The 24,876-nt window shown below is 43.7% G+C and overlaps 1 protein-coding gene and 1 pseudogene across 2 annotated transcripts in view; both read right to left on the reverse strand.

Annotated features, from left to right (window-relative positions):
• The window catches only part of Scaper (S-phase cyclin A associated protein in the ER), a 213,885-nt gene that overhangs the window by 76,899 nt on the left and 112,110 nt on the right, over positions 1-24,876 (reverse strand). For both annotated transcript variants that reach the window (XM_070042817.1, XM_070042816.1), the window contains exon 24: positions 7,252-7,367. In XM_070042817.1, coding sequence (XP_069898918.1) covers positions 7,252-7,367 — 116 coding nt within the window. The remainder of the gene's footprint in view (positions 1-7,251; positions 7,368-24,876) is intronic.
• Positions 1,007-1,294, reverse strand: LOC138842127 (ubiquitin-fold modifier 1 pseudogene; annotated as a pseudogene).

The following is a 24,876-nucleotide window of genomic DNA, read 5'->3' on the forward strand; positions in this document are numbered from 1 at the left end:
GAGTTCAGACCTCACGACTGGACCCCCCCCCCAAAAAAAAAATTACAATGAGGGCTCGGTGCCAGTGGCTCACACTTGAAATCCTAGCTACTCAGGAGGCTGAGAGCCGGAGGATAGTGGTTTGAGGCCAGCTAGGACAAAAAGAAGTTTGCTACACTCCAGCTCTAAAATGACCAACAGCTGGGTGCTGGCAGCTCACAACTATAATCCTAGCTACTCAGGAGGCTGAGATCTGAGCACTGAGATTCAAAGCCAGCCTGAGCAGGAAAGTTCATGAGACTCATCTCCAATTAACCACCAGAAAACCAGAAGTGGCACGGTGACTCAGCTGGTAGAACGCTTGCCTTGAGCTGAAGAGGGACAGCGCCCAGGCCCAGAGTTCAAGCCCCAGAGCCCCCCCCACCAAAAAATCTAAAATGACCAACAAAACACTAGGGCTAGAGGTTTGGGTCAAACAGTAAGGGGGGGCTCTGACTTCGAGCCTTAGAACTGCCAAAAAGTAATTGCAATGTGGCTGACCTATTTAGAAATTATGCTTAGAGACAAGATTAATGCTTACACCAAGCTTTTCAGGGGTAGTGTTTTGAGAAGAGTTTAATTATAATGAGACATGAGTACTTATTCAGCTACTACTTGCTAGGCATATACAGGTATGTAGGACCTGTGCTAAGCCCCACAGGCAACGAAGATACTTCTTCTGATCTCAGGGTTTATGTAGGCATACAGATTTTTTTTTTTGGGGGGGGTCAGTTATAGAGTTTGAACTCAGGACCTGGGCGCTGTCCTTGAGCAATTTTTGCTCAAGGCTAGCACTCTACCACTTTGAATCACAGCCCCATTTCTGATTTTCTAGTGATTAATTGGAGATAAGAGTCTCATGGACTTTGCTGCCCAGGCTGGCTTTGTACCACAATCCTCATATCTAGCCCTGAGTAGCTAGGATGACAGAAGTGAGCTATCAGCACCAAGCTTTTTAATTTGAAAATAAAAATATATATACTAGCATTTATTCTGCATATGTTCCAAGTAGCAGATAGCAACAACTTCCAACATGATCTCTAGGAATAGTGTGAAGTTCGGAACCATGCTTTAGAAGAACACTCCCAGCAGTCTGTGCAGGATTTATTCCTAATTCCATCACTGGTAACAATTGCACCTGTGGCTACAGGACCTGCACATTTTTCTGCTGCAGATTTTAAGACTGCTGTGAAAGGTGCCTTTTCAGGAATGCTGAGTAGTTTTGGGGCAGCTATGGGCCCAACATCATCATGATTTTAAAAGAAATTTTTGACATGGTGGAGTGGGCACACTCCCAACGCCAACGTCCCCTGGCAGCCCACTTCCTCCAAAGACATACTTTTTTAAATTTTTTACTCTGGGAGTTACGGGGGTTTGAACTCAGGGTCTTGCACCGGCTAGGCAACACTCTTGAGTCGCTGGCAGCCAGCCATTTTTTTGGTTATTTTTCAAATCGTGTCTCACTTTTTTGCCTGGGCTGGCCTAGATGGTCATCCTCCTATCTGCGCCTGTGCCACTTAGCCCCACGCCAGTGCTCTACCACACCTTCACTCTGGCTTTTTGGTGATTAATTGGAGATAAGAGTCTCATGAATTTTCTTGCCCAGGCTGGCCTTGAACAGTGATCCTCAGATCTTAGCTCCTGAGTAGCTAGGGTTATAGACATTAGCCACAAGTGCCTGGCTCAAACACTCCTTTTTGATTCCTTTTGGCAAGATAATGCTCAGGACAGGGGTCTTTCAGGGAGATTAATGATATTTTCCTATCAACCTGTCTTCCTGGTGAAGGTGTAAACTGTCCACATACTACCCTGAGTTTGGATCACAACTTAACAGAACAATGATGATTATGGTACACATACTAATTACATAAAATGTAACACTTCAGTGACAGCAAACTTAATTCTAAAAAGCAATCCAATTATAACGACGCCTCAAAGGCAGGAATAAAGAAATCTCCAAGTAGGTGGGGCACTGGTGGCTTGATCCTGTAATTCTAACTACTCAGAAGGCTGAGATCTGAGGATTGTGGTTCAAAGCCAGCCTGGACAGGAAAGTCTATGAGACTCTTATTTCCAATAAATCACCATAAAGCCAGAAATAGAGCTGTGGCTCAAGTAGTAGAGCACTAGCCTTCAATAACAACAACATCATCATCATCATCAACAACAACAACAACAAACTCAGGGACAGAACCCAGGACCAGAGCCCCCTCCCCTCACACAAAAAAGAAATCTTCAACTAGATGTGTTAGATCAAGGGTTTTTGTTCAATTAGCGAATTTGGTACAAATAGAATAATCAATTTAATTATTCCACTGAGACCTTCTCATTTTAGATGAGGATTCAGATATATTTTAAGCACCAATTTAATTAGACTTTCTGCATTTCCTCATATTATCCGCCTCCTGAGAAAGTATTATGTTTCAAAGATTACAATAATACATTTAAAAATGGAGGGTGGTCATCAAATTAATACATTAATTTAAAACTCTGGTGCTAAGGCATTATTTTTACTGCTGACATAAATTTCTTAATACAAGACAGCTATGATTAGCTAGGCTCCAGATATATTCTTAAGTAGGATCTGGTTATGTAATTTAAAATTCACAATTAAACATGTTGGCTTGGGAGAAGACCCCAGGTGGCTGGCAGTGTTAAACAGCAGATTAAAGTTGACACAACTAATTTCTTTACTTTAATCTTATTAGTGGTAGAGCAGCTGTCAACTGTAACCATCTCCATAAGTCCTTTGAGATATAAACAAAATACCTCAATATGCCCAATGAGGGAGAGTATTTATCAATCACTATGGCTAATTAGCTTGAAAAACTTAAAAAAAAACCTTTTATTGTTGATGGTAGAAAGTTAGTAAACCTCTTAGTAAACCTTAATATGAAAGAAGATATTTAGAATTCTATTAACATAATCTTACTTATAAATAATCAACTGTTTAGTAATGGATTGTATTTTTTTTGCCAGTACTGAGATTTGAACTCAGGGCCTGGCCATTGGACCTGAGCTTTTGTGCTCAAGACTGGTGCTCTACCACTTGAGCCACAGCTCCACTTCTGAAGGATTAAGGAAAGAATGAAACACAAAATGAAATATTTTGCAATAAGAAAGGAACTGCCATTTCTCTGGTACAGTTCTTTGGTAACTGTTAATCATTCATATCTTAGCTGGGTAGCAGTGGCTCATGCCTGTAATCCTAGCCTCTCAAGAGGTGGAGAGCTGAAGATCCCAGTTTAAAGCCAGCCCAGATGGGAAAATCCCTTATCTCCAATTGACAACCAAAGAGCCAGAAATGGACATGTGCCTCAAGTGATAGAGTTCTAGCTTTGAACTTTGTAAAAATCTTGCCAACCAAGATTAGGATGCCCTAAGAGTTCAAGTCCCAGTACACCACCACAATTTCAATTTTAACACTAACAAAAATGCATATCTTAAATGAATCCGGAGGTTTGTTTCTTTTTTGCTTTTATGGCTTTGTCCTCTGAGGATTTCAAGACACCTGACACCGAACTTAGGCAGTAGCCCAGACACCTGTTACTCTGGCCAACAGCATATTGTTCTTACCTGTGCCTCTCCTTTGAGGAACAGAGCCTGAAGAGATCTGTGCAAGAGCCAGGTGCTGGTGTCTCAACTCATACTGGGCCTAACACACAGGCCTGACTGCAAACCCAAGTATCACCAAAACCCCCACAAACAACAACAACGAAAGATCTAAGCCAAAGTTAGCACATGTTGGAAAGGAATCCCAGAGTCCTAAGTCCAGATCAATGCCCTCTGCTGTCAATAGCAGCTGGCCACAGTGGCAGGGCTTGTGAACTTGTATCTTCATTTCACCTTAGGCTTTTGACTAAGTACTGCCTCCTGAGAAAAGCATTTAGCACTGATGTTAGGATTTCCTGTCCGAGCACAGCCCCAGGATCATAATTGCGTGTCAGCAGCCAGCCTTACTTTTCAGCACTAAAGAAGTAAAGCTCTAAGAGTGCTTTGCCAACTCACTAAGGACAAGAATTCCCCAACTTGGAGACATGGAAGGGTTGGTGGGATTTTTTTTTTTTTTTTTTTTTTTGGGTCCGGTCATGGGGCCTGAACTCTGGGCCTGGGTGCTGTCCCTCAGCTCTTCAGCTCAAAGCTAGCACTCTACCACTTGAGCCACAGTGCCACTTCTGGCTTTTTCTGCTTATGTGGTGCTGAGGAATCGAACCCAGGGCCTCAGGCATGCTAGGCAAGCACTCTACCACTGAGCCACCTTCCTAGCTCTAGTGGGCTTGTTTTTAACTTCTCTTTATTTCCTCCCAAATGCCCTCCTTGGTCTTGAGCTGTCCCTTAGCTCTCACCCTGCGCCTATAGCTCACACCCCTCTAATGGCTTTTTGTGGAGAAAAGCTTCCAGTAGCTTCTGTTAAAAGTATGAAACAACTGGGTGACAGGGGCTCATGGCTGTCATCCTAGCTACTCAGGACAGAGATCTGAGGATCCTGATTCAAAGCCAGCCCGGGCAGGAAAAGTCTGTGAGACTCTTATCTCCAATGAACTATCAAAAAGCTAGAAGTGGAGCTGTGGCTCGAGAGGGCATGCGCTAGCTTTGAACAAAAAACCTCGGGGACAGCGCTCAGGCCCTGAGTGCAAGCCCCTGAGACGGACACAAAAATAAAATAACTAAACAAAGACTGGCACTTGCTTTTGAATATTTAAAGTTTTTGTAACCTTTCCAATGTTCAGTGGATTCTTTTTGTATTTGTTGGAACCAGGAGAAAGCTCATGAAACTGGTGACTCCTCTTCAAGTGATGACTGAGAACACTAGGTTAGGATGGGGTACCCCAGACTAGGCTTTCTCAATTAGGGGGCCCTGTCACATTGTTTTCCACATTGAAGAAAGTTGCTCTGAAACAAGGCAGGCCAATTTGTTTTTTTTCAGGTTCATCTAGTTTTTGGGAAGACTTGTGTTATTCTCCTTTCAACCCTTAGTGCAGAAAACAAGTACCAAAGAATGCATGGCATATTCTAGCATTTTCTTCACCTTAGACTAGTAAAACTTGCTTGTCATGGCTGTGTCTGTGTGCTAGTACTGGATGTTGAACTTAAGACCTCAAGTTTTCTCTTGCCTTTTTTTGCTCAAGGCTGGCACATTCTACCTCTTGAGCCACACCTCCAGCTTTTTGCTAGTTAATTGGAGGTAAGTGTCTCGCACATTTTTCTGTTCAGGCTGGCTCTGAACCATGATCCTCAGATCTCAACCTCTTGCATAGCGAGGATGACAGGTGTGAGCCACTAGCAAGAAGCTTGTCCATGGCCTTCTAATATTTGAAAGTAGATGATCGTTTGTTAGTGTCTTCAAACTTAAAGAATGTCCCTCTTGAAAAAAAAAAGAATGTCCTCTGTATTCATAAGTCAAGGACAATGGAAGAACCAGATATTTAATGTTGCAAGCTATTTTTTTTTTTTTTGGTCGGTCGTGGGGCTTGAACTCTGGGCCTGGGCACTGTCCCTCAGCTCTTCAGCTCAAGGCAAGCGCTCTACCACTTGAGCTACCACTTCCGGTTTTCTGGTGGTTTATTGGAGATAGGAGTCTCACAGTCTTTCCTGCCCGGGCTGGCTTTGAACCGCGATCCTCAGATCTCAGCCTCCTGAGTAGCTAGGATGACAGGCGTGAGCCACCAGCGCCCAGCTGCAAGCTATTTTTTGGTGTGAGGACTGGGGCTTGAACTCCGGGCCTCCTGCTCTCGCTTGGCAAGAAAAAGCTTAAGGCTAGCAACTATTCCTTCAGCCACATATCCGTTTCTGGGTTTTTGGTTGTCAACTGGAGAGAAGAGTCTCAGGGAATATTCCTGTCCAGGCTGGCATTGAACTCTGAGCCTCAGATCTCAGCCTCTTGAGTAGATAGGATGACAGGTGTGAGCCACTGGTACCTGGCTAAGGTATGAACTAAGTTATCAAAGCACTGTACCAAAGAACCAAATGGCAGCTCCTTTCTTATTGCAAAATACTTATTTTGTGTTTCATTACTTCCTTCATCCTCCTATCCTTCCTGGCCAATTAATTAGCATACAGTGGGTGATGATTATACACTGAGCAACACACCGTAAACCAAGTCTACTTTGGCTAGGAAAGCCTGGAGCCTTCCACAGCTGCTGGATGAGGCACAAGATGGCTTAGGGAACACCTAGCTCCCCGCACCTCTCCTCATCAGTGGACCAAAGTGCCTTCATCACTGTCAGTGGCCAAGTACCCCACGCATTTGGGTGAGATACCACGTAAGCAGACTAAACTGTCTTGGTAAAAGGAGAGAAGTTTATATGATCTAAAGAGAACCCGGGGAAACCACTGTATGGCTTGCAAAGAGCATTCAAATAAACTTCAGTGGATTCCCACATAGCACTGTGAAGTGTGATCACCTCATTTTTCAAATGATGGAACAGATGCCATGAGATGAAGGGGCTTGAATGGATTCTCCCCAACCAGAGATGCTAGGTAAAACCCAAACCCAGCACTGCGTGCCTCCAAAGCTGATGCTACTTTTCTTTTTACTTTCCCTAAACCATCCGGGGGCGGGGAGAAACTCATGGATGAATAAAACATTCCTACTGCTGTGCTAACTAAAGAGTAAAAACATTTCCTGGGTCATCTTAGTAAGTCTTTTCAAAAACTTCTCGTTTGGTAAGTCTCCTCAAAATGTCCACATATCTACTCATGCCACCAGCAAAGTATCACACTCCTGAAACGGGTGCTCAGGGACTAAAGAAAGACCTCAGAGCCCAGGAAAGAAAGCAGAGATGAGGTCCAAATGCTGCATAGAATGCTATGCCTAGGAGTGATTTACCATTAGGGACCCATGTACAATGTGGGTCTGAGCAATCTGGCTGGGCCTGCATTCTACGGCAGTTTTGGCTCAGGAAGGTGTGTGGACTTCCGATTTCACAGTTTGGGTCTTTCTACTTCCTCTCTGGTTGGATTTTTGGTTTCTACTCCAATTCTAAAAGCAGAGCCGCCCAAAAATTTGCCAGCTTCTCTCTGTTTTCCAGCAGGCCACTGACTAAAGAGATTTCCCAATAAGGCTTTTTAAGCTCCATTTGAATTTTGCAAGTGAGGCCAAACACCTCCGTTTTCCTCCACAGGGAATGTAAGCACACATTCCATTTTTTCGAGGTTTCCCCATATGGAAACCATAGGGCAGGAATGACTCGCCAATGAGATGTGAAAGACAGATTAAAACACAACACTTACTTGGGAGGAATTCGTGAGACCGTGTTCACGTTCGTAGCAGGGAGAAGGGCTTGAAGAATGTGTTCCAGGGCAGTTAATCCACCAGCGGCGTGAAATGCGATCTGATCTGCTACATTCTAGACAGAAATACGGACAGAACTGAGTTCACCCTCCCAGGCATAAAATTATAACCAAATAGGAAGCATTCAATGGATGCATCTGATCTGCTACATTCTAGACAGAAATACGGACAGAACTGAGTTCACCCTCCCGGGCATAAAATTATAACCAAGGGCTGGGAAGGTGGCTCAGTGGTAGAGCGCTTGCCTTGCATGCTCAAGGCCCTGGGTTCGATTCCTCAGCACCACATAAGCAAAAAGAAAAAAGCCGGAAGCGGCGCTGTGGCTCAAGTGGTAGAGTGCTAGCCTTGAGCTGAAGAGCTGAGGGACAGCGCTCAGGCCGAGTTCAGGCCCCATGACCGGACCCCCCCCCCAAAAAAAAAATAGCTAAATTATAACCAAATAGGAAGCATTCAATAGATGCAGTGACCTTACAAATATCTGTTGGCTGTTTTCTCTGTGCAGGAAATTTAGGTTAACAGTAGTGACCATAAAGGACAAAGCCCTGCTCCTCATGAAACTTACAATTTAGTGAAAGGGACCAATATGAATCAGATCACTATATACAAGCTGTCCTTCTTTATGATAAATACCCTGATGAGAAAAAATTAGCCTATAATCCTAGCTACTCAGGAGGCTGAGATCTGAGGATTGTGGTTGGAAACCAATTAATGGCTGCTGAAGGATACAGTCTGAGGAGACTAAACTGTTATAGCACAGCTCATAATGCCTCTGGCGTGATCCCAGGAGAAAATTACCCATTCTTTACTTCAGAGAATACCTTTCCCCCCATACTAGGACTGAGCTTTAGGACTAAAGAGTAAGTTTGTTTTTCAAGTTGAAGGACATGTTTGCCTTGAATCTTTTTTCTTTTTTTTTGGTGCTTGTCCTGAGGCTTGACCACAGATCCTGGACTGAGTGTTTGTGCTGAAGGTGAGTGTTCTATCCACTGGACCCACACCTCCACTTCTGGCTTCACTGGAGGTGAGAGTCAGGCTGGCTTTGAAGCAAGATCCTCAGATCTCAGTCTCCTGAGTAGACAGGATTATAGTAAGACACTAGAGCCCAGCACTTTGAATCTTCCTACACTAGTGAAGGAATGAGTGGGGTTGGGAGACATGGGGAAGAATGATAAAAGGGGTGACAATAATGATGCATCATACTCATAAACTGACATAGTGAATTGAAATCCCTCTGTAGAACTACTTAAAAATAAACATTTAAAGAGAGGCCTAAAAAAACAAAACTATTACTTAGTATCTGTAATCCTAACTATTCAGGAAGTTGAGATCCGAGAATCAGTTAAGAGCCAGCCAGGCAGAAAAGTCTGTGATATTCTGATCTCTAATCTCCCAGTAAAGAGCTGGAAGTGGAGGTATGGTTCAAGTAGTAGAGAACCCACCTTGAGTGAAAAGAGCCAAGCAATTATACAAGACCCTGAGTTCAACCTCTAGTACTAGCACAAAAATAAGTTATACCAGATTAAAATATTAAGATGATGTCAAGTGCCAGAGGCTCATGCATATGATCCTAGCTACTCAGGAGGCTGAGATCTCAGGATCACTGTTCAAAGCAAGCCCGAAAAGTCCCCATCAGACTCTTATCTCCAATTAACCACTCAAAAAAACAGAAGTAGAGCTGTGATTCAAAGTGGTAGAGCACAGGAAGCCCTGAGTAAAAGAGCTTAGGGACAATGCCTGACCCCTGAGTTCAAGCCCTATGACCAACACCCCCCCAAAAAAATTATTAATGGGCTGGGATGGTGGCTTAGTGGTAGAGTGCTTGCCTAGCATTTATGAAGCCCTGGGTTTGATTCCTCAGCATCACATACACAGAAAAAGCCAGAAGTGGTGCTGTGGCTCAAGTGGTAGAGTGCTAGCCTTGAGCAAAAGAAACTCAGGGACAGTGCCCATGCCCTGAGTTCAAGCCCCGGGACTGGCAAAAAAAAATTATTCAGATGATAAAGTAAAATAAAAGCTAACTAGGAAAAAACTAAACTCTTAGATTTGATTTTAGTGTAGAACCTTCACATAATGATATCTCTAAACTCCAAACCAAGCTAAGCAAATGGACCAATGGCTCGATGGTGTCCCTGGGGAAACAGGACAGCTCCACTGGCTGATCCTGTAGACATGTGAAGCGGGGGGGGGGGGGGGGGGGGGGAGGGGGGGAGGCTGGGTTGACACTGCACAAGTAGAGAGAAAGGACTGAGCAAGAGCAGGCCAGTTTAATGTATACATCTATGCTTAAAAAATACACCCAACTCCAACCTTTTATGCTATGCCAACAACACGGATGTGACCTCTTGAAAAACTTCAGCCACAGGCTCTAATAGACATTGAGCAGGACAACAATCAGCCAATTTCAGGGTGATAAAGACCATACAAAGCCATTTTTGTTTTTTCTAATGTACTATTGAAAATTGAAGTTGTGTCACTTGAGGCTTTTCGAGAAAATAAAGAGACTAGCAACGCCAATGATGAAGTAGAAAAATCTCACAAATCTCTCCAGTTGTCAAGGGAGGGGTTCTGATTATGTACCCTTCTGACTCTGAGGTGCAGACGCCCCCTTCTGGTCACTCGTCTCCAGAGCACGGCTAGGGAAAACATTGCTTACTATCCCCCTAACTTTTTCCCTGTTCCACCATTAAGTCCTATCTACCCCATCTGCTCTGTCCTACCTCTCAGCCCCATTCTCCCTTGTTTGCAGGCTCCTAAAGAGCAGTCTGAAACTGCTCACGCAGTAATCCTAGCTACTCAGGAGGCTGAGCTATGAGGATCATGGTTCGAAGCCAACCCAGGCTGTAAAGTCCATGAGCCTCTTATCTCCAATCCATGGGACTCTGATCTCCAATCAGAGAGTAAAAAGTCACAAGTAGAGCTATGGGTCATGTTATAGAGTTTAACCTTGAGCAGAAAAGCCAAGCAAGAGTGCCAGACCTTGAGTTCAAGCCTCAGTACTGGCGCACGCGCGTGCGTGCACATGCGCACAAACACACGCACACACACACACACACACAAACACACACACACACACACAAACACACACACACACACACACACACACACACACACACACGTTAAAAACAAACACAAAAAACCAATGAACAAGCCGGGTGTCTTATGGCTGTAATCCTAGCTACTCAGGAGGCTAAGATTTGGGGATCATGGTTTGAAGCTAGTCTAAGCAGGCAAGTCCATAGACTCTTACTCTTCAATTAACCACCAAAAGCCAGAAGTGGAGCTGTGGCCCAGTGGTCCAGTGTCAGCCTTGAGCAACAAAGTTAAGGGACAGTGCCCAGTCTTTGAACTTAAGCCCTGAGACCAGAATATAAACACAAAACAAACAAACTTACTGCCTCTCCAAACACTCAGAATGTGAAACTGGAAAAGTTTCATCAAGAACTTGATAACTGATTTAATTGGGAAAATCCGCCTCCCCCCACTTTAGGGGGTGTGAAATGTGTGGCTTTTCTTATGTACCTGTTGTAACACCTTAAGAGCTCTAGGTCCCCAGCTCTTTCCCATTGTGAGACTGACAACTGACTAATGAGATTAGCAGCTCCAGCTCAGCTAAAGGCCAAGCCAGAAAAAAAAAAAAAAAAGACAGCCTGGATCTGAATTACATGGCCGGGAAATCCATCCAATCATTAACTAGAGTAACCATTATTACCTCTCCCAATCAGAGGAGGAGCAGCTGTTAATCTTTGGTGGCCTGTGAAGGCTGGTGGCCTTTGTGCTTGACTTCTCTGTAGACAGTGATTACGTTCTTTGTGAGCTTGGAGGACGGAAGGCCTTCCTAGCTTTTTAGACAGAGGTGGCAGATGGGGAAAACTGTCTGCATGTTCAATTAGCAGGACAGCCTAGATTTGCTCTGAGCATCTGCGACACCTGTTTAGAGGAAAGACAAGTCGGATTTGGCAACCTCATCAATTTAGAACTTAGTTGCCCAATTTTAGAGATGGAGGATTTGAGAGCAAAAAAAAGTATTTTTATTATTTTTTACAACTGTCTTCCTCCATATGGAAAACTTCCCTAACACTTGAAGGATATTTGTCCTGCTCATTTACTATCTTGACTATTAATGTTACTTTGGGGGCTTTTCTGGAGCTGGTCTTGGGGCTTGAACTCAGGGCCTGGGTGCTGTCCCTGAGCTTCTGTGCTGAAGGCTAGTGCTCTACCACTAGAACCACAACTCCACTTCTGGCTGTTTTGGTTAATTGGAGATAAGAGTTTTACAGAAAATCCCATTTGAGATGGCTTTGAACCAGGATGGTCAGATCTCATCCTCCTTGAGTAGCAAGGATTATAGGTGTAAGCTACGATGCCCAGCTATCTTTACTAATTAATATTAGCTTAAAAGAAGCAGACGTAATGAGCTGAAGTCTCTCGTTCTGTCTTACCTCTTATACACTAAACCAGCACTGCTGGGGTCTTTGTAGTCCCAGCACCTGCGGTAAGTGTCTGTACTCAGGTTCTCAGGTGTAAGCCCTAACTGTGAAAGATCAGGTTTCTGGGGACAAGGATAGCTCATGAATGAAATAATCATTTGTGGAGATGTGGTGCCAAATTGAGTGCTAATCACAATCTGCAGTCTGAAAGCTTGGGTGCAGCATATGGCAAGTGGGGCTAAGAATGTCTTTCTCAAGACTAGAGAATGCTCCCTAGCATGCAGACCCTTAGGAAGGCTTTCCCAGGGGAAGATGAATTGTGCCCATTTCTGACCCATTTGGATTAAGAAGAAACAGCACTGTGAGAGAGGGCAGAATAGAAGTTGAGGAGAGTAGACTTTAGTGCCCTCTGTTTTCTTTCTTTCTTTTCTTTTTTCTTCTCTCTCTCTCTGTCTGTCGCTCTTCCTGTCTTTCTTTCTTATCAGTAGTGGGGCTTGAACTCTGGCCTTGGGTGCTATCCCTCAGCTCTTCAGCACAAAGCGAGCGTTCTATACCACTTGAGCCCCAACGCCACTTCTAGTTTTCTAGTGGTTTATTGGAGATAAGAGTCTCACAGACTTTCCTGCCTGGGCTGGCTTTGAACCACAATTCTCAGGTCTCAGCCTCCTGAGTAGCTAGGATTACAGGCGTGAACCACCGGTGCTCGGCTCTTTCTTTTTTTTCCCCAGAGCCGAGGACCAAACTCAGGGCCTCACACTTACCAAGAAGTGTTCTTCCCCTGAGCTAAATCCCCAACTCCGTGCCCTCTGTTTTTTCTTTTCTTTTCTTTTTTCTTTGTGCTGGTCTTTGAACTTGAACTCAGGGCCTAGGCACTATTCTTGAGCTTCTTTTGATAAAGGCTAGTAGTGCTCTACCACTTAAGCCACAGCACCTTTTCCAGCTTTTTGAGGTGGTGAATTGGAGATAAGAGTTACTTGGAGTTTTCTGCCCAGGCTGGCTTTGAACCATGATCCTCAAATCTCAGCCTTCTGAGTAGCTAGGAATACAGGCGAGACACTGGCATCTGACTCCTTTATTTTTGCCAGTACTGGGGCTTGAACTTTGGGTCTGGGTGTTGTCCCTGGGCTCCTTTTGCTCAACACTAGAACTCTACCAATTGAGCCACAGAGCCACTTCAAGGTTTTTCTGTGATAGACTGGAGATAAGAGTCTCATAGACTTTCCTGGCTGGCTTTGAACCACAATCCTCAGATCTCAGCTTCCTGAGTAGGTAGGATTACAGGCGTGAGCCAGTGGCGCCCAGCTCCTTTGTCTTTTTCAGCTGTTATGAAGACAAATGGCTCAAGGACAGTAGAGTTCATTACCCAATCCCACAAAGTTGACACTACTGCAATAGTGTTACTTTAATGTCTGTACCTCAAGCTATCCAGAGTTGGCAAGTGGCAACACTGAAGTGGGCCCACCATTCAAGGTCTAGTGAGAGAGACTTAATGCTAAGCTGGGCGCTGATGGCTCACGCCTGTAATCCTAGCTACTCTGGAGGCTGAGATCTGAGGATGGTGGTTTGAAGCCAGCGCACCCAGGAAAGTCTGTGAGACCCTGATCTCCAATTAACCAGCAAAAGGTTGGAAATGAAGCTGGAGCTGTAGTCCAAATGGTAGAGTAGTAGCCTTCAGTGAAAAAGCTAAGGCCCTGAGTTCAAGTCACAGTACTGGTAGACAAAAAAATTTACTTTTTTGAAAGTAAAAAAGGCCTACCAAGAATAGTATTTTGACAGCAGACCATGTGGCTGGCAACTGATAACCCATTAGATGACTAAAGAAAAGTGATCTTAGAGGAATCTGTTCATTGCTCAAATTTATACAGGTACCAGTGGCAGAGCTGGGAATTGGGTCTAGGTTTATCAGACTTCTGAACTGGGATGGGTTTTTAATAAGAATGTTGTAGAAAAATTGAGTGTGTGGCTATAGGCATGTGTTTGACTTCTGGCACACACATCACTAACTATCCCCAAATAACAAGAGGCTTTGCCTCAACATTATTAAAAAACAAAACACCAAAACTGATGTAAAGTTTGGAAGAATAGTTTCTACAGGCTTTGATTCCGCTTTCTTTTATGATAACATGTTATATAACTTATCAAAATCAAGGAAGCACACCAGTACCATACCCTTGACAGACACTACGGGCCTTTATTTGGATTTTCTGTTTTTCTACCTCTGTCTGGATTACCACATTGTTGTTAGCTTGATCCTATTCTGAAGCAAACTGGCATGGGAGGAGGAATCATCTCTTAAATTAGCAATCCCTGGCAGCTTCAAAAAAAAAAAGGCCTGAAGCAATCCAGACTCCCAGAATGTACAGGAATGTAAGTTTTACCATCGCAAGTAAATAAAAAAGGAAATGAAAGAGCTAACTAGATTCTGTAGGGCTGAAATATGAGTGTTCTTTTAACTGGGGGTGCAGTTCTTGAGACTGTCAGGAAATGGGAGCACAGTAGGAAGCAGTCCCTGGGTGAGGGGGAGGCCAGCCAGGACTGGAAGATTCCAGACAGCCCAATACTTTCTTAGCTGGAGAAATCTTCATAAACCCATTTCCTTCCCCTCCCCTTCTTTTCCTTTCCCTTCCCCTCCCTACTCTTCTTTCCCTTCTTTCTTCCCTTCCTTTCTCTTCTCCTTTCCTTTTTTTCTTGTCCTCCTCTCTTCTTCTCTCCTATCCCTTCCCCTCTCCTCTCCTTTCTGGAATTCAGTGATGCCTAGATCATCTCTGGGATATTAATTCCAACTTCCACAAAGATATCACTTCAACGATCACTTCAACGATCTTTACCGAAGCTTTCTCTGCTTATGCACATGATAACGTTTCATGCAAGGTGGGTTTTTTTTTTTCCAAGCTTTTTCTTTTGTTTTCCTTCCAAGAAGCAATTAGGTTAAAGGAATTGTGATAGAGCACACGGAAAATCCAGCCCAGCTGATTTGAGAAAGGAAGCATGGTGTCTGCTTAATTCAGTCTAGAGGATGGCGGGAGAGGAGGGAGGTGGCTCGTCACACACCATCAGAGGGATTATCTAGAGTTGGCTTTTGGAGTTAGGCCCTTCTCTTCTCTGTTATCAAAAAAGGGTATGAGAGACACCTAAGAGGCAAAAATGCTGAAAAAAAATAGGTGCTCTGTGCAACATCTCTGTTGCAAAATGTGGTAAGGAAGACAGTCCAGTGAGCAGCTCGGTGGGCCTGGGCCCTGCAAGGAACTCAAGTGATCCCTACTTTGGTCATGGAGGAATTACACATGGGCAACTTCTGTTTCCAGTCGAACACTACAGACCACAACTTCATCTGTGCTAAGCAGTGGGTCCAGAATACATGCTCCTCCTTCTTGGTTTTGCTGAAGCAAACATGAACAAATGTTTCCTGAAAAGTTAACACCGAATCCTAACCTCAGAACTCCTCTGTGCTACACCTGTAGCCAGTGAGAATGAAAGCTTTACACCTTTACTCAAGATGACCTAAGATGGCTGCAAATCTGCTGATTTGGGCCACACAAAATAACTCTGAGGAATCACTAGACAAACACAGGACCGGGACTGAATCTTAACTCTTTATGAAAAGGGCAAATATAAATCTCGTTGCAGAGGACACGCTCAACTTTACTGAAAGAGAAATATGATAATCAATTTATATTGACACAAGGATTTCAGTTTGAAGTAATTGATTTTTGCTTTAGGTCAGCCTGCAAGTTCATATGCCCATAACATAGGGAAGTAATGTGGAAAAGAAATGTAAAGATCCTCAAGAGAGCCTGTACATTAACTTGTACGCATTAAAGGGAATGCAGTATCAGGGCAGGGAGAGGTGGGGTAATGTATGGCATGGGGGGAGGGTGAAGGGGGTCTGACAGACCATTCAGGGCTGCTAGCCCTGTGACTTAAAGGGTCATAAAACAAGTCTTCTCCTTCTAGTTGGAGCCCAGACCAATCACAGAGAGATCACTGGGGCAAAGAAGGTGTTATTCATAGTCTTGGCACAAGGGTAATTCTGTTGCAATTTGAGTTCTGGCTCTTCTAGTTATGATGCGCAAAACATCAGAGCATTTATGCCTCTCCTTGAGGCCTTGGCAATCTCAAGTGGCCACTGAGAGGCGAAATAAACAAAGCTGTGTAAATATTAGTAATCATCAGCTTGCTGACCCTCCCGTCCTCCAGCTCAGCACTCAGAATCCTGTCATCAAATAAACAGCACTCCCCTTCCGGTCCTAGGTGCAGAGGGTCCATGGGTGATATTTCAGATATGGCCAAATCCAAGAACCACACCATGCACAGCTAGTTCCATAAATGGCACCAAGAAAGCCCAATTGCAAGATATGAACATTTTAAGGGAGAAGACCCCAAGTTTGGCAAAGAAGCACAACAAGAAGAGCTTTAAGACGATACAGGCAAGCAAGGCCATGAGCGTGCAGGCTGCGGCCATCAAGACCCTCAGGAAGGCCAAAGCAGTCAGCAACAAACAAGATGCCAGAGCAGGCCACCCACAAGCTCCAGCCACTTGCCTACATTGCCCATCTCAAGCCTGGAAGTGTGTTCGTGCCCACACTGCCCAGGGTTGCAGGCTCACTCGTGCAAAAGCCAAGACCCAGGCCAAGCCATGGTGCCAACCCAAAGCTGCAAGCTCCAGCTACCACACCAGCTTGGGCCCCGGCTCCAGCTCTAGCCCTAGCAGGTGCCCAGACACCCATGTAGGTGCCAAAGCAAAGACGTCTGCCATTGTGAGGACAGGTGGACTCATGTGACTCCGGGCTGCTATGTGCAGAGGAGCTGTGTCCTATGCTGTTTCTATCAAAGGTGAGGAAGAGCCTGAGCAAAGAAATAGTACTTCCTACCCACCCCCAGAGTTCTTGCTTCTCTAGTCTATCTGCTCACCCAATAGTTCAGCTTCTCTCCTCCTACCTCAAGACTGAGCTGTCTTCCCACTACATCACGAACAAGTTGTTTTTCTCACCCCTTATGTTTTGTCATGTGGAAGGGCAGAACGTAGGGCTGCCTATCACCTGCAGCTTCCCATTGCCCGGCCCAGAAAACCATCCACACCCGTGGATCTCCACGCACTCCTCCAAATGCATCTGTGCAGGAGAGCCTCAGACCATGTCACAACAGTGTGGAGCTGACACAACTCTCACTCCAGAGAAGGTAACTGACTGGCTTCCAATGTGAGTAGGGTGGGTCCAACCCAGATGTAGCTTCCTGTGGAATGTGAGCCTTTAACCACCAACACTGTCTTCTCTGCAGAACAGGCACTAAAATTGAAAATTGTTTAACTGAAGTAAAATGTGACTAAGATGCCAAAGGAGTTGGAAATGAACCACAGATTATAGATAAAATGAATGACAAACCTCGGATCAGAGAGGTGGCTCTATCACCCCTAACTGCAAGGCTGAGGAAGCTTCGGACAGAACCAGTCCTTAAGCAGCCAAGAATAAATTGGAAAATACAGAATCTGAGAATCTAAAGACTTCAGAAGGAACGTGAAAATGATCTAATTTCATTCATGAAAATTGGATGCTACTTGAGAAAGGTGTGCATGGAATGCAGGAACGTGGCCATTGGGTACACTGGAAATGTATATGCTATTTCTAGTTTTAGTATATTTTATAACTCATTGTCATGAGTTTATACATGTACCAATGAAGTGAAATAATTTTGAATGTAAAAGGAATATATAATTCATTCATGTTCTCTCTCTCTCTCTAGTGTGTGCCAAGTTTATATTTTTATGTTTGACAGATTCTTGGGTATTTTTTAAATACACAGTGAAAACAGTAATTTTGGAAGTTAATTTTTTTTTTTCAGTTGTGGGGCTTGAACTCTGGGCATGGGTGTTGCCCTGTGTTCTTCAGCTCAAAGTGAGCACTCTACCACTTGAGCCACAGTGCCACTTCCAGTTTTCTAGTGGTTTATTGGAGATAAGAGTCTCATGAAGTTTCTTGCCTGGGCTGGCTTTGAACCTCGATCCTCAGATCTCAGCCTCTGAGTAGCTAGGATTACAGGCATGAGCCATGGGTGCCAGGCTAATTTTGGCAGTTTAAATACACATTTTAAGACTCTTATATTAAGTAGATAAATTACACTAAAAAAATTGATCTTTGTAGCTGGGCACTGGTGATTCATGCCTGTAATCCTAGCTACTCAGGAAGCTGAGATCTGAGAATCACAGTTCAAAGCCAGCCCGGGTAGGAAAGTCTGTGAGACTCTTATCTCCAATTAACCACCTAAAAACTGGAGATGGAGCTGTGGCTCAAGTGCTATAGTGGCAGCCTTGAGCAAAAACACTCAGGAACAGTGCCCAGTCCCTGAATTCAAGCCCGAGAACTGGCTTGAAGTGGTACCCAGTCTGGCTGGGGGGAAGCTTGTAGGAATGGTAGGGAACACTTCTTGAAGTAGGAGACATGAGTCAAGCCTCAGGCAAAGCTGAGTACAAACCTCAATATCACTAAATAGTAAGCAAACAAACAAATGAAGTTGAGCCGCAAAGGACAAGAAGCTGGCCAGGCTTGTGGCTCAGATCTATCATTTCAGCAACTTAGGATGTGAGGGCTAGGGAGATCACTATGCAAGGCTAGCTTGGAATCCCATCTCAGCAAGAAAGCCTGGGGTGGTGGTGCATGCCTATGATCCCAGTTAAAAAGGAGGCGTAGGTTAGGAGGATCAGAGTCCAAGGCAAAGCTGGGAAAGATGCAAGTCCCTATCTGAAAAGGTTTGGGGGTATAGCTTCAGTGTGAAAATAAGCCGGAGATCCTGAGTACTGGGGGGGGGGCATCCAATATTTGTTTATGTAAAGAGGTAGTGTGTGTGTGTGTGTGTGTGTGTGTGTGTTTATGTTTATGTAAAGAGGTAGGGTGTGTGTGTGTATATGTAAAGAGGTAGGGTGTGTGTGTGTTTATGTAAAGAGGTAGTGTGTGTGCGTGTGCGTGTGTGTGTATTCTAGGGCATGACATAGGTATGGGGTCCACTCAAGGCACTCCAAGCCACTGAACATAGCATGTGATGTTAGTGGAGATGCTAGAGATGAAGCCAGAGGAATGGGTGAGGAGCAGGTTTTTACAGAGGAACTTGTGTGAGCCTAAGCAGCCACCATGGGCTTGAAAGCTGGGTGGATGCACCTGCTTTTCACTTTTAAAAGCAGTTCTAGAAACCACATAGAGGACAAGAACAGAACACCCACATGGGAGGCTTCTTACTGTACTGCCACTGAAAAAGGGAATAAAGTTCCAACATGAACCAATTCAAATGCTGGCTAGCTGAAAGCTGTATTTCCAAGTAGGAGAGTCAGTCTAGGTTACTGATTAGAGGAAGAGAGGAAGAAAAAAGTTGTCCCTCCCTCCCTCCCTCCCTCCCTCCTTTACTCTCTGTCTTCTCTCCCATCCCTTCTTCTCTCCCTCTTCTAATTTACATATAAGACAACTAGTCCAGGTCTGGAATATCCTCCTGGAAATAGCTGAAAATTCCAATAGATAAATCAGGCACAAAAAGAACCCCATGATTCTCAAGGAACTGTCAAAGTGTCTAAAAACCAAATGAATTCTGCATCAGCCACAGGTTCTGGGCAAGAGAGGGAGAACCCGGATTCTTCTTTTTTATAAAGCCGAGTGAAGAACACTTCTAAAAAACCATTTCACTACTCTGGAATCTTGCGATTTGAGATTCGAGAACTGTGGTTGGAAGCCAGCCTGGGCAGGAAAGTCCATAAAACTTTTATCTCCAATAAAAACTACTACTAAAAAAAAAGCCAGAAGTAGAACTGTGTGTGGGTCAAGTGGCAGAATGCTAGTCTTGAGCAAAAGAAGCCTAGGGATAGCACCAAGGCCCTGAGTTCAAGCCTCAGGACTGGCATAAAAAAATAAATAATTCAACTTCAGTGAGTAATCCTGGTAAGCAGGATGGGCTACCGTGCACAGAATTGAGATTTGGGTAGACTGTGCTGCAGGTGTCATAACTAGCCAGCACAGTTCAGGATCACTAATCCTATAGAATCAAAAAGGAACTGAGTATGGAGGAAGGAAGAAATAGAAGATAAATAGTTTTTTCTACCAAAGGTAAGCTTTTTCAATGGAAGTTATAGGCTGGTTTTTATGTCCTCTGAATGATCAAGCTGCTTAAATGTCTCCTAAATTTGATTTACAAGGGTTCCTATAAACAGTTGCCCTGGTTCTCCAAGGATTTTGAAGAAATGAGTTTGGTACTTTCTTCTCTGAACAGATCAGCACGTTGTATCAGAGGCCACTATCAAAAGAGACAGCACAGAGCATGTGGATGGGCTGGAAGAAGAGCGCAGGACCTTTGTGTCTAGCCTGCCAGCCCCAGCTGGCACCCAAACATCTAAGCTTTGTAAGTTACCAGGTGCCCGCACAGTGTCTAGTGTTCCTCCCAGAACGGGTATTTCTGGGGAGTAACTAATTCTGACTAGAAATATGACGATGTGGAAGACAATTTACCTATATAAGCCACACTTAATTATTTCTTGCATTATTAATAATTAAATTTACACTTCTAAAACACCTACCAGTCTAAAATGGAATAAATTGTAAAGTTACAATTGCTAAATACATTCAAGGTCAAAATGAATATGTTATTCCCAAGGGAATCCTATTTTATACAGATGTGGACATATGTAAATATATATATACATATCCATATACATACACACACATATATATGCATATATAAACCTAAACATTTGTATACACCAAAATATATAAATATATCTAAATACATATATAAACCTAAATACATACATATCTAAATATATACCTATATACATACACACATATATACACATATATAAATATATACACACATACACATATATAAATATATTCACACACATACACATACTACTCTTGCTTTTGAAATATTTACTCCTTTCCAAACTAGATACTGTCAGTGACAAAGATTGCTCTGTGTCCCATTTACTATTTACTGTCTCCACTGCCAACTTCTGCCAAACATTTTCATTTTCAGTCACTTACTCAGCAACTTTTATCAAGTAGCATGCCTTTTATGTTAGGTACTAGGGACAGATAAAGCAGACATTCCAATACATTGCAGAATTTCAAACTTAGCATTCTCTCCTGGTATTGTTAGTTTCTGGGTTTTTTTTGTTTGTTTTGTTTTTTGGGTCCAGTCGGAGGGCCTGAACTCTGGGCCTGGGCGCTGTCCCTCAGCTCTTCAGCTCAAGGCTAGCACTCTACCACTTGAGCCACAGCGCCACTTCCAGCTTTTTTTCTTTTTGCTTATGTGGTGCTGAGGAATCGAACCCAGGGCATCATGCATGCAAGGCAAGCACTCTACCACTGAGCCACCTTCCCAGCCCATGGTATTGTTAGTTTCTAATCACAATTACATAAGGATTATAAATAGTAAAAAGACGTATGCTTTTTTTTTTATTTTTTTGTGGGCCTTGAACTCTGGGCCTGAGGGCTGTCCCTCAGCTCTTCAGCTCAAGGCTAGTGCTCTACCACTTGAGCTACAGTGCCACTTTGGTTTTCTGGTGGTTTATTGGAGATAAGAGTTTCACGGAGTTTCCTGTCCGGGTGGCTTTGAACCGTGAACCGTGATCCTCAGATCTCAGCCTCCTGAATAGCTAGGATTACAGGCGTGAGCCACCAGCGCCCGGCTTGGAATTTTTTTTTTTGTCAGTTATGGGGTTTGAATTCATGGCATGGGCACTGTGCCTGAGCTCTTTTATTCAAGGCTAGTGCTGAGCCATAGCTCCACTTCCAGTTTTTGAGTGGTTAATTGGAGATAAGAATCTCATTGTGGGGCTGGGAAGGTGGCTCAGTGGTAGAGTGCTTGCCTCGAATACATAAGGCCCTGGGTTCAATTCCTCAGCACCACATAAACAGAATGGGCCAGAAATGGCTCTGTGGCTCAAGTGGAAAAGCGCTAGCCTTGAGCTGAAGAGCCAGGCTTAGAGTTCAAGCCCCACGACCAAAAAAAAAAAAAAAAAAAAAAAAAGAATCTCATGGGGACTTTTCTGCCTGGGCTGGCCTTGAACCAGGATCCTCAGATCTCAGCCTCCTCAGTAGCTAGAATTATAGGTATGAGCCACCAGCACCTGGCAAGGTATGGATTCTTAGGGTTGAAGGTTTTATCTGAAAAGAGCTCTAAAATGCAATTTATTCAGTTAACAAAGCTGTAAAAAAGTAATTTTTGTTAGTAAAGTGACATTGCTGTATTTTTGCCATCCACCTGTGCCCCTGATTTAGAAGTAGGTGCCAACAAACATAAATGACACATCATGTGCCAAGTGCATAGGGAGAAGTCATGGAGAACAGGGAAGGTGAAAGATGGTTTTAGAGAAGTTGCATACAAGGTACAGAGAAGGCACACAGATGTTTTCAGAAAGGTCATATATAGATGCATTACAGACTGTTTAAGTCTCATTTAAGTTGGATAAGGAATCTATTAAATTTGTTTTGATGGCAGGTGATGCAAAGATAGTGGGCAAGTCTCAAGTTCTCTTCAAGTGGACTCAGGGTCTGAGCACCATGTGCCTCCCAGACACCAGGCAACTGGTTAGTTTATCACTGATCTTGACTCCAAGGCTGTCAATGTATTATTCGTAAGTACAGATGGCTGAACTGTGGGTGCACACACACACACACACACACAAATACAAACAGAAATATTTTTATACTAAGGGGAAGAAATATGTTATCCAAGTATAACAAATGCCAGGAAGTGGTAGTGTTAGGAGCATGAAGACTAATGGGTAAACCAAGTGGTGCACAGCTCTGTGACTATATTAAAAGGCTTGATAGGCAGGGCACCAGTGGTTCACACCTGTAATCCTAGCTACTCTGGAGGCTGAGATCTGAGGATCATGGTTCAAAGCCAGCCATGGCAGGAAGTCCTTGAGACTTGTATCTCCAATTAACCTTGGGAAAACCAGAGTTGGGGCTGTAGCTCATAGTAGAAGAGCACTAGCCTTGAGCAAAAGAGCTTAGGAACAGCACTCAAGTCCTGAGTTCAAGCCCCAGGACAAAAAACAAATAAATAAAAGGCAATTCTCCTTCTTTCCTTGTTCCTATTTCCTTCCCTTCCTTTCAAAATTTATTTTTATTTTTGTGTTGGTCATGGGGCCTAGGTGCTGTTCTTGAGCTTTTAGCTCAAGGCTAGTAGTGCTCTGCCACTTGAGCCACAGCTCCACTTGTGTGTGTGTGTGTGTGTGTGTGATTAATTGGAGATAAGAGTCACAGTCTTTCCTGCTTGGGCTGGCTTCAAATCAGTAGCTAAGATTACAGGCATAAGCCAGAGGTACTTGGCCCTTTCGCTCCCTTTAAAGGGATGAGGTCTCCAGGCCATCTTCGACCTCCTGGGCTCTCAAACGATCCTCCTGAGTTGGGCTCTGGAGGAGTTGAGTCTAAGTTACATGACTACATCTGGTGAATTGTACACTTTAAATGGGTGAATCTAAATAAAGCTGTCACAAATGTTAACCAAATGATCTAATAAAAATCTAACGGAAATACTGCTTTCCTACAAAACCAATGGAGCTTAACTCATCACATATCAATGACTTTAATAAAAGTTAGCCTACTGCTTTAAGTGAACACATTTCATTCAGATTAGAACACTAGTCTATAAAAATAGCTTTTCACTCTACAAAAGAATTCCCATTTAGTCAAGCTAACTTGAGCTGTAAAGTCTTATGCAAGCAAGTCTTTATTAGCATAAAACAAGAACGTGTGGAGTCACACAGAATTACATCTGGGGCTGGCTCTGGGCTTTTCTGGGGCCACAGAACTACTAACCTATAGATTCTCAGGCCAATCACAGAATACCCTTGATGGAAATGTGACAGAATAATAAATAATAAACTAATAAAGATATTCAGAAGATACATGCTTCCGAAAAGGTAGCAATACAAGCAACACGGATCTGAATTCCAAAAGCAATCTATCTGTAATCAGAGGCTCACATCCATTCCGTGAGGGTTTTGGGGCATCACCCACCCCACTATCGGCTCCTATGTGGGTCTGCATTGGAAGACAGTGAAACTACAATAGATCCATGCTACATACAACTCCCATCTGAGTGCTCTGAGACCACAGATATCCAATTACAGGATTAATGTATGAAAAATCCTAGTGTAGCACAGTGTCGTGTATGCAGGGAAGGATGAAATACACTTTGGCGTCTCCATAAATGAGGTGCATAAATCAACTCTCAAAACTCCCCATTGCTGTGAGACCTCAGTGACTTCATTTAGCCTCTGCTACCTTTCCTTAATACCCAGCAACTCCTGACTCCTGTGAAACTGAAGGGAATACAGGGACTGAAGAGGATTCAGATGCTAAACCACTGGACGTTCCTTTGAAATAGTAACATAGTTTCACACAATCTTCCTTAATAGCTCACTCGAATACTGTACTTACTTGGCAAGTAAATCTGTAAAAATATTTCTTTGATTTGGGTAGGTACTGGGGCTTGAACTTAAGGCCTGGACACTGTCCCCTTAGCTTTGTCACTCAAAGATGGCACTTTACCACTTGAGCTTTATCTCCACTTCTGGCTTTTTGCTGCTTAATTGGAGATATGAGTCACATGAACTTTCCTGCCTGGGATAACTCTGAATTGAAATCCTTAGACTGCAGCCTCCTGAGTAGCTAGGATTATAGGCGTGAGCCACTGGTGTCTGATATTTTCTTACTCCTGATAGCCAGGGTTGATTTTGTATCAATATTTTTCAAATGTATCTTTTGTCGCGATCATTGCCAGCTTAGATCAGGCTGCTACCACTTTACAGTAGCTGTGTTGACAGCTACTGTAAGATTTTCTTTTCTTTTCTCTTTTCTCAAGGCAAGTGCTCTGCCACTTGAGCCACAGCACCATTTCTGGTTTTCTGATGATTAATTAGGGATGAGTCTCACAGACATTCCTGCCCAGGCTGGTTTTGAACCGTGATCCTCAGATCTCAGCCTCCTGAGTAGCTAGAATTATAGGCATGAGTCACTGGCATCTAAGATTTTCTTATAATTCTGTGCTCTTCCAAACTATACATCACTAGTCTGAAAGATCTTTCCAAAATGCAAACTCAGACAAGTTATTCCTTCTCTGCAATCCATCCATGGCTCTGTCTTTATCTGA

Source organism: Dipodomys merriami, unplaced genomic scaffold (genome assembly GCF_024711535.1).
Source record: "Dipodomys merriami isolate MVZ:Mamm:240054 unplaced genomic scaffold, mDipMer1.0.p SCAF_33, whole genome shotgun sequence".
Lineage (NCBI taxonomy): Eukaryota > Metazoa > Chordata > Mammalia > Rodentia > Heteromyidae > Dipodomys > Dipodomys merriami.